Source organism: Drosophila ananassae, chromosome 3R (genome assembly GCF_017639315.1).
Source record: "Drosophila ananassae strain 14024-0371.13 chromosome 3R, ASM1763931v2, whole genome shotgun sequence".
NCBI lineage: Eukaryota > Metazoa > Arthropoda > Insecta > Diptera > Drosophilidae > Drosophila > Drosophila ananassae.
The window spans coordinates 20,148,801-20,165,232 of NC_057930.1; the positions used below are offsets into that span (position 1 = coordinate 20,148,801).

Genomic DNA, 16,432 nt, shown 5'->3' on the forward strand with positions numbered 1-16,432 from the left:
AAACTATAATTGATTTCGTTACAGCTTTCATGTTTATTCATTAAATTTTTCAGTTTAGTAGGTTGTTCTTTTCTAATTTATAAACTTAAATTATTAAAAATACGTAGTTTGCCAATTTGAAACAAAATCATCGCTTTAAAGGGTTAACAAATTTAGATTGTAAGATGATAAAAGGATTAAAAAGATCCATGGGGTAGAATTTCGATTGCCGAAAGTAGGGATCGGGATCAGAATCGGGATCGGGATTAGCTTTAAGGCAAACACTTCTTTAAGACGTCTAACGAGCACCAAGAAATCTTCTCTTTCTTTTTTTGTAAATTAAGTACAATTTGATAATGACACTCGACGTTCAAGAAGAAAACTTTTCGATTGGTACGTTTTGAAAAATATTTGAAAAGTTGCTTGCGTTTAACTACTTAAATACGTACATAGTTTATAGTTAAATTTATAGTTGTAAACAATAAAATGGTAAACAAAAACAAAAATCATTAACAAAGACTAAAAAAAAACTCAGAGCATGGAGTGGTTTCGTCCAGAAACCCTCCCACTTCCTAATAGAGAGTACACACGCGGTATTTACAAAATCATCCATGAATCAAATTATAAGTGTGTGTTAACATATTATATATATTTTATATAGATGGGTGTGTGTTTTTTTTATGGTTTATGTTGTATATATATATATATTTCATCTATAACGATTGTGGCGCTCCGTCGAATAGGCCGCCCATTTGAAAAGTTGCTCAACCTTCGATATCTCGTTTTTGTAGTCAACTCTAAACTAAAGCTGTTCTGGGGATCTGTCTCAGTTGGGTGTTGGGCGGGGTATGGGATTAAGTAAGATTACTTAGAGTTCAAGTGTTCCGTATGTACATCCTGTACTTAACTCGTATAATTTGGTTATAGATACACGTACAGTGAACGCTTTGGGCACTACGACAAATATCACATAATGAGATCAATTGGATTTATTTTGGGTACTTTTGTTGTTTGTTGTTTTTTAGTTTCGTTTCATATCCGTTGTTGCTTTTGCGTTTGAGTTGTTGAGTGAACTAAGAATGTACGATTATTAATTGCATAATGTCATAGAACTTAAGATTTTAGAGGCTTGCTTGACTGGTGGGCTGCTCATTACATAGTTACATAGTTAGTTAGTGGCAATCGCTATGCTGATTAAGTACCTAATTTAAGTTTTTTTTTTTATAGATTTATTTTGAAAATTGTTCCAATTCATAATACTTTGGCAGAGCTGATCCAGTTCGCACTTCATTTGAGTTGCTATCAAGAATGGTAAGCGGCTATTATATGGGGCGTGAGGGGGACGAGAAAAAAAAAATTAAGGCATTGCACTTTGTATTCATAGATATTAAGTAAATAATCTTAGGGCGGGACTGGACTTCCCAAATTAAGTTGTAACATTCATGCTCTTTGTACAGTTAAAATTAACTTAAGTATAACAATGTGTTTGTGGTGGCGGATTTCGGTTTTTCGGTTTAACGTCTCTTGGTAAGTACAAATTTTGTAATAGTATCTTCCACAAGGCATTCCTCCCCTCCGGCAGCCTGAGCAACTTTTCAAAATCCAGCTTATTAATCGACGAGCGCACTTAGCCAAATAGTTTACATTGTTAGATTGGTTGTGTGTATATGTGTGTGTACAATTTTTTATGATTTTTTTAATATTTTACATTTATAGAACATTATCCACTTAAGATTTTTCAGTATTCACTTGAACTTGAAAACTACTGCCAACGCAGCACTATATCATTGGCAGAAGTTCATTTTGAAGTGAATATTGAGCATTATTTTGAATTTCTTCTTATGCCTTACTCATTATTAAAATATATTTATATTTTCTTCTTTCTTGTGTTATAAAACTTAAAAAAAAATTAACCAAAAATAAAACAAAGTTAGTCATAACTTGTGTACTTCATCATATTTGTTTTGTTTGCTAGGATTACGATTAGGAGAACACCTAAACACATCCATATACCATTATCATCATATCGGCATCATCATATTCTCATAGTTTTCAAGGCGGGTGGGTACAGTACAAAGGAGCGCCATGGGAATGCTGGGTGGGTGGTTGCTTTTTGTCGGTTGAGTTGCTTCTTTCTTATCTTCTCTCCAAGTGCTATTCCTTCCAGTCACTTTGCTGCTTTGGTTCTTCAACTGGCCTCCTAAACAAGACTTTGGGCGGCCTCCTCCTGCTCCTCTTGTTTCTCCTCAGGCAGGCGACAGTCCACCACCTCGCTGTGCATCACGATCTCTATGTCGCCCAGTTCCGCTGCTGCCTCCGCCTTAAGGGCCACATCCTCCGCCCGCGACAACTTCTGCAGGGTGTGCAGCGTCTCCTCGTTGATCGTGTGCTCCGGCGAGATGTTCTCCTTCAGCTGGCGCTTCAGACTAGACGGCATATGGGCAGCGTTGCACTCCGGCGGCGACGGGGACTCTGTGCTGCTGGAGGAAGAGGTGGCCGTACTTATTCCCTCCAGCGAAGCCACTGTCCCCGACGATGCCGCATCTCCGCTGTTATTGAAGGAAATGTTTTGGCGAAAAACTTGCTTGCTGAAGTCTCGCAACTGCCTCGATGCCGTTTCGAGGATGGACGAGCTGCTGGTCTCCACGTTCGAGGTGGCGTTTTGGCTAGAGTTGGAGATGTTGCTGCCGGTCAACGAGGTCCAGGACGCTGGAGATATTTTCCGGGCGACCGATAGATTAGGGTTGGGGGTCGTAGAGCTTCCGTCACCTCCGCTGGCTCCTCCACTAGTCGCCGTTCCGCCATCTTAGAAAGCAAAAAGAAAATATAAATTATTATGAAACATACAAGATAGAATCCTTTCCCCTCAAGCCATTAGTTTGAGGAGGAATACTAACTTTGCGAGTTGTTTGTGACCGCACTTGCGGACACTTGACTGGCCTTTGATTCCGGAGAGGAGCTGCGCTGGAATATGTTCCCTGTGTTGAAGATGGTGAGCAACTTGTCCACCGCCGATGGATTGGCTATCCAGGAGGTCTTACGGGCAGGGATCGGCGGGTTCGTGACAGGCTCGGATGGTGGCGCTGGTTCTGGCGCTGGCCTCGCTTCGAGCACTGGATTTAAATGCCCCGCCACCACGGCAGCCGATTCCTTAGTCAGCGTAATGTCATTGTCTCCAAACACGGCCAGGGGACAAGTGAGCAACGGTGGAGGATTCGCTTCTGGGCCGGAAATAATGGAATCAGTGGAGGTTATGCTGCTGGTTCCGTTGCTGTTGCTCCCACTGCTGTTGCTGCTGGCCGGCGACGTTGAGCTGGAAGTGCTCAAGGTGGGTGAGTTGCTCGAAAGCTTTTGGCCCGCAGCCTCATCGGCCTTTGTACTATTGTCGAGTGTGTCTCCGTGCGAATCGCTGGGCTCCAAGATCACCACACTGGATGCCGGCACCGCAGCTGCCGCCGCTTCCACGGCCTCGGTGAGCTGAACCGCCTTCCGGGCGGATTTTAGCATCGGAGTGGGCGGCAGATCTAGGGGAGGCGTGTGGGGAGTGATCGGAGGCATCTGCCGGTTGGCCATCGGCACCTGGGGATCCTCGTAGATGCGGGACACATGAAACCGCGATCGGGGCGAAACCGAGAGACGTTTAATCGTCTGCGTGGATGAGGTCACCGAAGCCATGGCCGGCAGCGAACTGGAAGTGGGCAGGGCTCCCACGGTGTTCAGGCTACTCTGGCTGCCTCCGGGCGATCCGGCGATGGTGGGTATGGACATGCAGCTACTGGCCGATCGCGGCGTAAGCGGCGCGTGTGGGTGTGGTGGTTGAGCAAGGGGCGACATCAATGGACTGGCCACCTCGGGTACCCGCGACACGTGGAAACGACTTCGGTTAGGCGAGGATGAGGGCGATACTGTGGGCGGACTTGGTCCCGGGGAGCGGAGCCGGGAGCCACCCTTCCGCTTCACCTCCAGCAGGGCAGCCGGTGTGGGCGTGGCGGTTGCTGCACCGGACGCGGTCGCATTCGCCCCTGGCTTGGCTATTACCGTGCCAGTGGCCGCATCCACAAATGGACGACTGTGGCAGGTCAGCGATATCTTCCGCGAGCCCAAGTAGTAACCGCCGCGACACCGGGAACCAGGGAAGCTGCCGCCGGCACTGCTGCCCCCGCCGCCCACGTTCGCTGTTCTATCCGCCAACTCCTGGGCCTGCCGCTTCTCGTTTCGGGAGCACAGGGAACGCACGGTGCCCAGCACCCTTGTATAATCCAAATGGGCATCGCTGCCGATCTGCAAAGGAGATAAGCAAAGAGTCTTATTAATGTGTGGCACTAGCAGGCGGTGGGGGGATAGCTCTTCAGTTGCTAGACAAAAAGCGAGTTGTTCACTCAAGTGCCCCTCGATAGGGGTGCGGCAAACAACTGCTCTTGTTCCTTGAGCACACCCAGCACTAGATACCCAAGACAAGTAAGCTTCTAGTGCGGCAGGTTAGCTCGTGATTAGGCCGCGAAAAGGACGTAAAATCAGGCGGGGCGGAGTGCGTGTTGCAATTTGCGATTAGCGATTTAGCTGATTAGCTGATTAGCGATGTTATCAGTTGCAAGCCAAGCGTTGACAGTGGAGAGTGGCAAACAGTAGACAGGGCACAGCAGAAGGAGGAGGAGGAGGAGAGCTAATTGAGTGTGAGGGATTTACTTACGCTATCCTGGGGCAATGGCGATGGCGGTATAACATTTACTATCGGCACAATGGGCAACTTTAACGGAGATGAGAGAGGTAACGACCACAAATGACCACAAATGAGAACGGTTCGATTAAAAGTTCAAATATCAACTCAACGCCATCATGCGTCCAACATGAAGCCATCCAAAATCGAAAACGCATTAAGTCATGGCAACGATGAGGGATTAAGCTTCGGCAGGCCAAAGCTTAAAAAGTCCTTGATAAAGTATGCAAACTAAAAGTATCTTAACTCAAAAGGATATTAGACGGACAAATATTACATCCAACTTTGGGATTATCAACCAATTTTATCAAGGACTCTATATACTTCTTTCCTCTCGTGATAAACATGTAACATCTTTGTAAAGCAAATGCTACAAGATCCCTTCTTTTTTTAACAATAATTATAACAATTAACAATAAACTCCAATCTCTTAAGTTTTAAGAGCACTATTTGCTTTACAATCAAAAGATTCAACGTTAAACAACTCAACTTCTACAGTGGCATCGAGATGCAACAAAATGTTGATGAGAATCGAATGGACATCCAGATGGGCAATGGCTATGACAATGGTAGACTTCTCCCTGGATGACCCTAACTTACCGTCAGACGCTTGGGCTCGTCGTTGATGTCGATCTGGGTGAGCGTCTTGTTGGACTTGAGGACCTCGGCAATGATGTTCAGACTTTCCACCTCTAGTTTATTGTCTCGAATGTCGATGCGCTGGAGCTTGCTATTGCCGCCGAAGGTCAGGATGGAGGCCAGCGTCTCGATGCCCTTGGCGCTTAGGTGGGCGCTCTGCAGACCCAGAGTGGTCAGCGTAGTGTTCTTCGTGAGACTATCCTTAATGGTGGCCACGAAATCGTTGGACAGACAGTTCTTGCCAATGTTGAGCAACTCCAGGGAAATGGTCTTCTGCAGCAGCTCGGACACAGCGGGGGCGCAGTCCTTGGTCAGGTTGTTGTTCCAAACGGTGAGGGCCTTCAGTCCACTGGGCGATCGAATGGCCTCCAGCGTGCAGTCCATCTGCTGGCGCCGCGACAAGGTGTCGTTCTTGGTCAGTTTCTCGGCGAGCTTGGGGTCGGCAACGCCGGCGGCGGTGGCTGCCGTGGAGCTGTCCTGCGACGTCTCACTGCACAGGCTGTCGGAGCTCTGGGATCGGTTGCGCGTCGACTGGTTGAGGTAGGCGCAACTCGATTCCGTTCGCCTGAGCCCAATGCTTGCCCCACCCGGCGACGTTGAGGGCGGTGGGGGCGTCGGCGCCGGACTGGGACAGGAAAAGGGTCCGGGGCTCAGATCTTTGTCCACCAGCAACGACTCTTCGGAAATAGTAACTTTGGGCGGCGAAAATACCTCCGGTTCGTCCGCCTTGGTCGGTGTAGTGGCGAGGAGCAGGCATTCGGTGGACTCGCTGGCAATGGTGCCCGTCTCAATGCCCCCCATGTCGAGCCGCGTGCTCTCCAGTGACACCGACAGCCGGCTGAACTCATCCGGCAGATTGCGACTGATGTCGCCTTCGGAGGCGCTTTCGAACGCCGAGTCCGTGCTGTGCGTGTCCTCGAAGTCGTCGCCCACTTTGGCGTTCTTGTTCACGTCCAGCGGCCGTGACCCGCTGGCGCCCGCTCTACTGCCATTGATGCAGTCGCTCTCCTCTGCCGTCACCTCGAAGATGGCTGCCGGTGGGGATGCCCTATTGTTGGCTCCAATTTCTGCCGTTGGTGGCGCATCCACCACAGCTATGGTGGCTACTGCTCCGGCTTCTGCTCCCATTGCCGATGGTGTGTTGTTATTGTTGTAGGTATTGTTGTGGGCTTGGTTGTTATTGTTGTTGTTGTTAATGATGTTGTTCTGTACACAGGATTCATTGGGTTCAACGGTTTTAGCCTCTGTTGAAGGAGTAATATCTGGAAGATAGTCAAGAGACACTTATTAAAATTTATTTTCGGAAAAATACAAATTAAAATACTTGCCACATAAGTTGCGTTCATTTTGGGAACTGTGCTGTTGTTGTTGTTGTTGCGCTGGAGACAGCGGCTCCTCGGACACGGGCGCAGGATGTGTCGCAGTATCTGCACTCAGCGCTGCATCAGCCTCCGACGGACCCTCCGCCGGACTGGCTTCCTTTACTGCTTCTGGTGGCGGCTGTTTGGCTGCCGTTGCATCAAAGATCTCGTTGCTGATCTCACTGATGTCCTCGGAGCAACAGGCGGCCAAAGTGTCGGTGGATATGTTCGAGGGCGCCTCCTCGCTGCTGCTGTCACTGTTCATCGAGAGCAGTTTGTCCAGCATGGACTGACCGCTGCCGCCGTTTGGACCGGAGGTCTTCACGATACGCACGGTGTCCTCCGTATTGTCGTCGTCATTATCGTTATCCAAGTCCACCAGCACTGGCTCGTCCGCGGCTTCTTCCTCGGGCAGGGTCTCGGGACACGGTTGAACAGATGTGTGCAAGGACGACACGTTATCGACATTGTCTTTCTCTGGACTGGAGCTGGAGGAGTTAGCCGATTCCGATATTACTGAGGGAGGATCCGCCTCCACAGGCGATGTGCATTCATCCACCTCGATGGCTCGAGTTCGCTTCAGGGCACCCATCCGGCGTTCCAGTTCGGTGGACTGCAGGACGAGTGCCTGCACCAGGTACATGACTCCCTCGTTTCGGATGTTGTTGTTGCTAATGTCTATGAGTTCCATGCTGTGGTTGAAGCGCAGCATGTCGGCTATGTGCTGGGCATCCACACAGTCCAGATCATTGTATCCCATCCAGAGCTCCTTGAGCATTTTGTTGTGGTTGAGACCTCGACCTGGAAGAGAATACATCAGATTACTGCTCAAAATCAACGGATTAAGAGCTATAGTCCGACTTACAGAGATTGATGAGCGGCTGGCCACTCAGACCGCAGTGCTCCAGCTTCAATGTGTGCAGATTGGAGGTGCCCAGGGCATGCCCGAGGCTGACAGCACCCAGTTTTGTGATCTGGTTGCACTCGGCATTGAGCGACTGCAGCTCCTGGCTGCGGCCCACCATATAGGCGCACAGCTCCCAGCAGCGCTTCGTCATCTGCTCCTTGTTGTAGGATATGTCCAGCTCGTTGGCGGCCTCATAGTACTCGATCATTTGGAAGAGCGCCGTCAGACAGTTCTCGTCCAGCGTGCAGTCGGACAGATCGATGCACTTGTATTGTACCTGGAAAGGAAAGGATAATCAACTAAGCAATCAAGGATGTGCCATGTCCCACTCACCCTTTTGAATATCTCCTCGAGAGCTTCGCAATCATTGGCCCTCATTTTGATTTCTTTGAGGGAGAGTAGAGGTTGCCTCGCCTGGTGGAGGTCGAGGTTCCTCAGTTGGTCCATGACGTTCTTGATGGGCTCTGTGTTGTGCTTCTGACACGACTGCACATACTGATCCACAACGTCGGCATTGTTTTTCACGAGGTAGACTGCAATGATGACAAATATAATTAACTTCGTTGGAAAGATGGACGGATGATAAGTCCTGGCACTTGTATTCCTCGTTAGACTCATCTCTAATTATATCAGTATCGATCGGAATTCCTCAATTTCTGGAATTGTCGTCGAGTCAATAAACTGCTGACGATGTATCCCACTTTGCCCAATCAAGTGCCGCCATTTGAAAAGGCCGATGGCGATGGCGAATGTGTTTGGCCAAATATATTGTATACATAACTAGAACTTATGGCGCGTGCGAGTGTTTGAAGCCGCCCAGTGCCCACCAGAGCCCACTTCACCCGAACCAGACCTATTATCATCATCAACAATTGCCGGCCGTAGACGTAGACAAATTGTCCACAAAAATGAGTAAAAAAAGTAAATGGAATTGCGGCAGCAATTTCCAAACGATTTGTTATTTCTTTCCAGAGAAGTGGCTGGACTGAAATCGTGAACATGTAATTTGCAACTCATTTGGAATGGCCTGTCTGTCATAGAGGGGAACTAAGTTTAGAAACCACAAAGTCTCTAATTTGGGACATATCTTAATGTCTATCATAAATATTTTGGGAAGAATTCCCCCGTGTAGAACCCTTACAGATAGGAAAATAATGGCAAATGCCAAGAGCACCTTTTCCTATAAATAGTATCCCCCACTTGGTGGATAGACTGCCCACCCATACATCCTTAGGATTCTTATGAAAAACGTAAACAAATGAATCTATCATTGCATTATCTAGTCACATCGGTGTTAAAGGCAATTAAACGATTCGTTTTAGATCTGCCACAAGGATGCCAACAAAGAGAAATATTTTTGGCTCGATTTCAAAAGTATTTCTCAGTTCTATCTCATCTATGTATATGGGATAGTTGCGAGCGAGCTCCCCTAGTTGTCGCAGATGATGAGGCGCCTTGAGGCTCAACATCTGTTAAGTGATTCATTAGCGTTGAGTAGAATAATTCAAAAAACTGAATTATTGCAAATTTCACACGAACCGGGCAGACAAAGTGACGACCGTGTTTGACGTTCCTCTTTGAGGAAAGTTGGCAACACATTTAAGCTATTAATATCCATAATTTCAAACCAATTTGAATGGATGGACGGTCTCAAGTCGGAAGTTCATTTAACGAGTCAATAATACGCAATAGGAATGCAAATTATAAGAATCTTTCATCCGAAAGCCAGTAAACAACTGTCGTATCTAAATAAACAGAGTCTGAGGTCTGAAGTCTTTTGGAATAATTTGGAACAACTATTTACTATATCTTCTCATCTATTTTTGATGATTTCATTACGGGGCGAGACAAAACTATATAAACAAAGCCCAAAAATACAGCCCACCTGAGAATTTTATACAAAAATTTCCTCAAAATTAAATCTTATATCGTGTTGTTTTTCTTTGGTTCTTTGGGATTTAAAAATGAAGAATTGCCAGTGCCAGTGGACAGTGACAGTGACAGCAATTAAGGCAAATAATATCAAACAATCCATGTTTATTTTCAATAACAGAGTATAACAAGTATGATCGATATTCGAAAATAGAAGTGCGCGAACCGAAGGATTAGATGGCGTTTCTCAGTCTGCCGCCCCTATCGATTGGCCAGATAAAGTGACTAAGTTCGCATAAACATTGTAGAATCGCGTGATGCCCTCTGTCTGAGTCCGGGCCACGACTATGCCGACTATGCCGCTGACTCTGCCTATTAAATGGCTTTTTAATTTTTTATTATTCTATTGATTTTTGCGCCTTTTGGGCCGCTTCTGCTGAGCCAGCCAAACGCAAGCGACTGAATGACTGAAACCGAACCGAGCACAGAAATGATTCAATTAATTGCGTTAATTTGCTGCTAAACATTTACAATGTCGGAAACTTGTTCTCGCCGCTTACCATTTGCTTTATGATTGCATTGGTTTTCCATTTCGAGTTGGTATCAGACTAAGGAATATGTTTCTAAAACTGTAGATCCACTAGGAACTAATAACTTTTCATTGAAGATCATATAAGGTGGAAGTAGTAGAAGATATGAACCTATAGGATTACCTCCTGAGTTGCTATAAGCTTGTCCGTCTGTCCGTTTGTCCGCCAGATGGTTTTAAAACCTGTTCCCCTCAAAACTAGAATCTTTTTCCTCTAGAATAGAGGCTGATATCAATAGGATGCCAGTAGTAGATACTTCGATCCTATAGGATTACCTCCTGAGTGGCTATAAACTTGTCCGTCTGTCCGCCTAATTGCCTTTTTTGCCAACTAGCCTCTCATTTTTAAAGCTAATAACTTTAATTTTGCATACATCCTTTTTTTATTAGCAGGTAGTATATAAAGACTTAAGAGCCAAGATCTCTAGACTATATCCTATAACTGCCATACAACTGAGTGGTAGGAACTGTCATAAGTCCATTATTTTTAGAAGGTAGAAACTCTCTAACTACTTCACATTCAGTCAACTTATCAATCCTAAAAAGTTTCACAAGGATCTGCAGACTATATCCTATAGCTAACATGTAACTGAATGATCGGAAATGTCATAACTCAAGTATTTTTAGGGATAGAAGCTTCAAATTCTCGAAAATTCATAAGGATAGTCAGCAGATATAGTCCTAAATCTATAGTCCTATCGCTCTCCTTTCTTGTTTAAACATTAAATTTAATTTAGCCAATAAAACAAAATGGTTATGATCTGAAATAACGTCAATTCCACTTTAGAAAGGTGTCGTGTGTTCTTATCTGATTGTGGGTATCAACCGGCTGCCATTGACTTGAATTAACGAATCGACTGCCATGACTGTCGCCCGTTTGTCACGATGGAAGGCTACAAATTAGTAGCTATGCCTAAGAGTTTAGTTTAGTTTTTTTTTGGCAATGTATAGATAAAAAAAAAAATAAACCAATAAACTAACCTAAAGTCAAGTAAAGAGACTCGGCTGTAAGAACTGTAATTAAGTGTTGGAGGCGAGACCAAGTGACATTTCAGCTAAATGCAAACATTTGCTTTATTTACGAAAACGCTTACTCATATTTACTCGCTTTTTATCCGTCGTAATTAGTTTTTTGTGGTGCTTTTGTTTTGCTTTGTTATTGAATTGCATAAATTAATTACATCGCCAATAAGCATTAATCGAGCTCGTGACATTTTTAGCGAAGCAAGTGTTGTTCTAGTTGTTATCTCTTAGTAACTAGATTAGGATTGGTTTTAAGCTAAATATTACAACAGCTGATTTAGGAATATCGTAGGAATATCAGAGAAATTAATGTATATTTTCTAAAATATTTGTTTTTTTTGTTCTGCCCGCCAGTTGCCTGGCAGTCTGCCTGTCAAAATGTCTTCTCTTCTGGGACGACTTTTGTGCTTTTGTCTCTGACATCGATGACATCACATCAGTGGTTCTACACACATACACACCTTACACATACACCTACACCTACACACAGAGCCAAAAAGAAGAAAAGAAAAAGGCAAAGGCAAAAGAAAAAAAAAACAAAAAAAGCAAAAGCACAAATCAGCCAGCAAATGCAAAAACAAACACAAAGACATAAACAAAGGCAAGAGGAAGGAAACGAAGTAAACAAATAATTGTACAAGACAAATAAAAAAAATAGAAAATACATATGTATGTACATATATGCTTGAGAGTTTGTGAGCTAAATAATAATGGTGACAAAAAGAGCAAAAAAATAAAAAACAAAAAAATAAGTAAAAAAAAAAAACAATCGTTTGATCAAATTCAAGACGAATATCGAGCACAAAAGCCACCAAACGATTGGCGTCCAAGGCAAAAGTTAAAGCGGAGCTGAGCAAAAGCAATGCCGGCTAAAACAAGGCATTAAAAGGTAAATAATAAAATAATAATAAAACATGTGAAGAGCTAGTGGAGCCAAAAATGAGAACCAAAGCAAAACTGAAAATTAGAAAAGCAAAAAAAAAAAAGCAAAACCAATAAGAACAACGAAAAACGAACCTAACCGTATCTTATCAGCTATTTCTGTTATCGCTGACGTGAAAATAACAAATAACAAAATCAAAGGGAACTCAAAAGCAATAATACTTAGTAATTTTTTCGGTATAGGGAAATATTTATATTAAAAAAATATGAAATAAAAATACGATAGTCTCAGGTATTGGAAAAATTAGTAAACAACTTCATAATAAGGTAGTTCTTTAGATTTAAATGGGCTTTAATACATCTTATTTTTGTTTAATAATTAGGATTTATAACGTGTATCTTTTATAGTATATCTTGTATCTTAAAGATGAAAAAGTATCTCAAGAAAGTAATCTCTCTTTTTTTAGTCTCTTTATTCTTATAGAAGATATAGAAGAGAGAACCCCCATCTCTGAGACGTAGAACCGCAGATTTAAGAATGCATTCCGAATTACTATTTCTGCTTGGCAACAATTTATTGCAAGTAGTACGCATTTATTGGCTGCAACCGCCATCTTAGTTCACTTCGAAGCAAATAAATATTTTGCGCATTTTAGCGACTTGGCGGCAAACGGATGAGAAGAATTCTTCTGTCCGAAGACCTCACAAGGGGAAGGTACATATATCTATTGATAGTTGCTATTGCTCTTGGTGGCATTTCAATCGACTGACAAGCACCGAGAATCCTTTCCTAATCGATTCTATTTGTCAGGAAGTGCAGTAATGTTCCGCCTTACGCTTCCGTGTTCCGAGCGTCCCACTCGATAAGATCTCAAGCACGGATCTCGAATGACAAATAGTCCACCAACCGGAAGAGTTCTAAATAGGTAGCTCTGAACGTAATGTCTCTATTTATGGCAGTTACTGGTCTGGTTTTTTATTTCTACTCTAGAGAAGTCTAAAGAACTGGAACTTACCTTGCTTCCATGGATTGGCCGGCTCCAGGTATCCTGTCACCAGCTCGTTCTCCGGAAAGGATACTCGTCGCGGAATGGAGCCACCAACCAGAGAGCTGTCCGAGGCCTTTCGCTGCAGTAGACTTGGTGCCGTTGACAGGATGATGCTTCGCATGGGAAGGCCAGCACATACGTTTCCACGGGATGGTCCTCCTCCTCCTCCGAATCCTCCTCCTGGTCCAACTCCTCCTCCTCCGGCGGCTGCTGCAAAATCCGGACTGGGATTCGAGGCCAGGGAATCGGTCCGCCACACCGCCGTTTGTTTGGCATCGTGGTAGCTCTTTATTTTCTGTCGTTGCTGCGTTCGCATCTGGGCATTGAATGCAGCAGCGGCAGCAGCAGCAGTAGTAGAAGCAGCAGACGCAGCAGCCGAATCAGCTGTTTCTGATAATTCCGAACGCTCGGACACAGCTGACGATGGTAGATCCATTGATGGCACGAGTGTCATCGTCTGACCCTCAACGGTGGCGATGGCGGCATCACCGGCTATAGGTGCTACTGCTGCTGTTGATGTTGTTGTTGGTTCTGTTGTTGTTGGTTTTGATGTTGCATTGTCGCAATTGCTGTGCAACATTGTTGCTAAGCGTTCTTGGTTGCCTCTGTCGTTTCGAATGGGGTCTCGATCGCTCCTCTGCAAGTCGCTCCACTAGTTCTAATCGCTCCAACTTAGTTTCTATTTAATTTTTAGCATTTAATTCACTTTTTTTATGTACACACTTTTCCTTGTTGTTTCCTTTATGCTCTTGTGTTTTGGTTTCTGATTTTTGTGCTTCTCTCGTGCGCTTGCCGTTTACATTTTCGGGTTTTACTTTTTTTGAAATCAATATTATGACCTATTTTTAAGATTTTTTTAGTTACTGTTTTAGTGATAAATAAAAAAACAGATTTAAGTAAAAATTTAAAAAAAAAAGTTCTCCCGACAATCAGTAGGTCTGTTCGAATTGTCAAACACATCGGCCACCGTTTGAGGCCGTAATCAGGGGTAAATTTTATAAAACACTAAAAATTTTCCGCTCGAAAATTTCCACCGACGAACGCACAGTGGAGCCAACAGCACACGCATACTAAAGATATTTATTTTTTTTCTCGTTTTTATTAAAATATATAGCTTGATGTCGTTAAATTTTTAATGATGATGGGGACATTGCCTTCGAGGTATATATTTATGAATGGCATTACCCCCTTTGATAGTGAGGAGCAAACTTCGGGAAAGTAATTTCTGGCGCATCCCACTGTGCAATGTAATGTTTCAAAAACAAAAGGAAATTGAGAAGAAAAGAGCGACAGCGACAGCGACAGCGAGAGAAAGAGAAACAAGAGCGCAAAAGGGAATGGAATAAAAAACATTACCTAATTGTTAGTGTTTTGGTTTGGCTCGGCAGCGATGCGATAGCAGAGAGCCGAAGCGGAGAGAAAATCCAAAAAAGAATTCAGACTGTTTGCAGTTGCTGCGATTGTTGTTTGTTATCGTTTTTTTTTTTTTTTTGTATTTTTTCCCTGCACTTTTTTTGCATTTTTGTTTACCCCACCAGGTTGCCTTTCTCTCACGCGTGTGCTGATGCCCGAAGGGGTGAAGTGGGGAGTGGGGGGACTGTTGGCGGACATGAGTTTGTGAATAGCACGCGCCCTGTTGCATGCAAAACTCAAATTAAAAGGCAAATTGCAATTGGTAATTACAGAAGCAGCCGAAAGGGACAAACAATTGCACGCTCTTGCTCACTTTTCCTCGAATTTCCTCGGTTTTTAGAATAAATACACAAATTACGTCACGCCCGACCATCGAAGCCAAGAGGAGGACTACCAGCCATAAAGTTGTTATTCTCGAAGTATTTCACAGGAGTTAGCATTTAATTAATTTTTTTTATTTTGAGATCTACTCTTGGGATTTCTGCTTTTCATTCACACATCGGGTTGTAGTTCACTTGACGCACATGCTGGTTGCCTTTTCTGTTTCCCCACTTTTTTATTTATTTTTTTTGTTTGCCATTTAATGGCCGAGACTGCTTTGGCGCATTTTATGCACCTTTGTTACACAATTCCGTACAATTTTGGTGGTCGAAGGATCTCCGAGCTAGTCGGCTGGGGGAGTTTTATCGAGCACTTAACCGAGCACCGAACCGTGCTCCAATTATCAGCCCAGCAGGGAATTTTTTAGGCATCCGCGACCTAACAGCAACCGATCAGAAAGACGTTGAAAATGCAAAAGATAGAAACGTATATATTTTACGTCAGACTAAGTCTGCCTATCTGGCAACCCACGCACTCTCTCTCAGTGCTGTCACATCGAGCGCTCGTCTAAGATACACATATTCACAAAAAAAGCTAAAAATGGTTATCTACAAATTATACTACAAATGATAAGAATCTATTTATGTGTTTTATAAGATTTAAACACAATAATGAGATTATACCAATTACGAATTAGATAATTAATAAAAAAAAAAGGATTTACTTTTAAATACTAACTCATTATTTTGTAATATTATTATTATATAATTAAATATTCAATTGCCATTATAGTATAGGTCAGTCATGGTATAACCTTAGTCCAAGTTGTAATATGTAAGGGCTTTTTACAAAAAGTCTAGCCAGAAACCAGCTAAGCTGCCAGCAATGTACTCTCCCTTAATTTGTACGAAAAAAATAACAATACAGAATCAAAACAATAACTTTATGTACATCTAGACCTCGCTATGCTATCGAATAACTAAATTTTTGTGTAATTTTTGAATATTTTAAGTTAATTATTTCAGTAAGTCTATGGAATCTTAAAAAACTGCCGTGCATTGGACGCTCTCTCTACTGTGTTCTCTCTGAACGCCAACAATATGATGTCAGAGGAAACCTTTTTCATACACCTTGCCAGAAATAATATATTTTTTGCTATGCTTAACACAAAATTTTGGCACTTTCAGGCGGTACACAGGATCGCAAAAGCGTCTACATATTTGCGCGTTATGTTTCGATTGGAGACGCACAAAACAACAAAACTTTAACTTTCAAGGTCACTGGGCTCTCCCTCAAAACTCCACACACCTTTAGTTTTATTTTAACACGCAGGATTTTATTTGCCAACGGCGGACTAAAGGCGTTATTATTTTGTTATAAAAGCGGCTTATATTTATTTTACTTCGTGCATTCAAAAAAAATTACGTCCGATAGAGCCGCGAAAGCAGGTGTGATTTTAGTGTACCCGAATTGGATTTCTGCAAAAATCCTTTCGGCCCCGAAAAGCCACTAAAAAATCTTACTTTCCACCAAATTTAAAAATGAATTAAATTTGAAAACAAGTCGCCAAGAATAATTATTTTATTCTTGTGAGACCTGTTTTTTATTTTCTATCGGTCGCCTTCAGCGAATTGGCAAAAACATCGATAGTTTCAACAAAAAATCGATATTTTCAAACAT

The 16,432-nt window shown here is 43.4% G+C and overlaps 1 protein-coding gene across 7 annotated transcripts; it reads right to left on the bottom strand.

Annotated features, from left to right (window-relative positions):
* Nucleotides 1-13: 13 nt before the first annotated feature.
* LOC6498253 lies at nt 14-16,261 on the bottom strand. 7 transcript variants are annotated; one of them, XM_032451574.2, is made up of 9 exons: nt 16,061-16,261; nt 12,986-13,857; nt 7,937-8,136; nt 7,562-7,880; nt 6,664-7,497; nt 5,297-6,597; nt 4,670-4,726; nt 2,877-4,260; nt 14-2,784 (listed from the first exon to the last, which is right to left on the bottom strand). In XM_032451574.2, exons 2-9 carry the CDS (start codon nt 13,596-13,598, stop codon nt 2,180-2,182), a joined length of 5,313 nt encoding a protein of 1,770 aa, XP_032307465.1. In that variant the 5' UTR covers nt 13,599-13,857; nt 16,061-16,261; the 3' UTR covers nt 14-2,179. The 7 variants fall into 7 exon arrangements, with proteins under 7 accessions (XP_032307465.1, XP_044572314.1, XP_032307463.1 ...); XM_044716379.1 differs by having other exon boundaries at nt 12,986-13,881; XM_032451572.2 differs by lacking the exon at nt 16,061-16,261 and adding an exon at nt 15,069-15,317.
* Between the last annotated feature and the right edge of the window lie 171 nt (nt 16,262-16,432).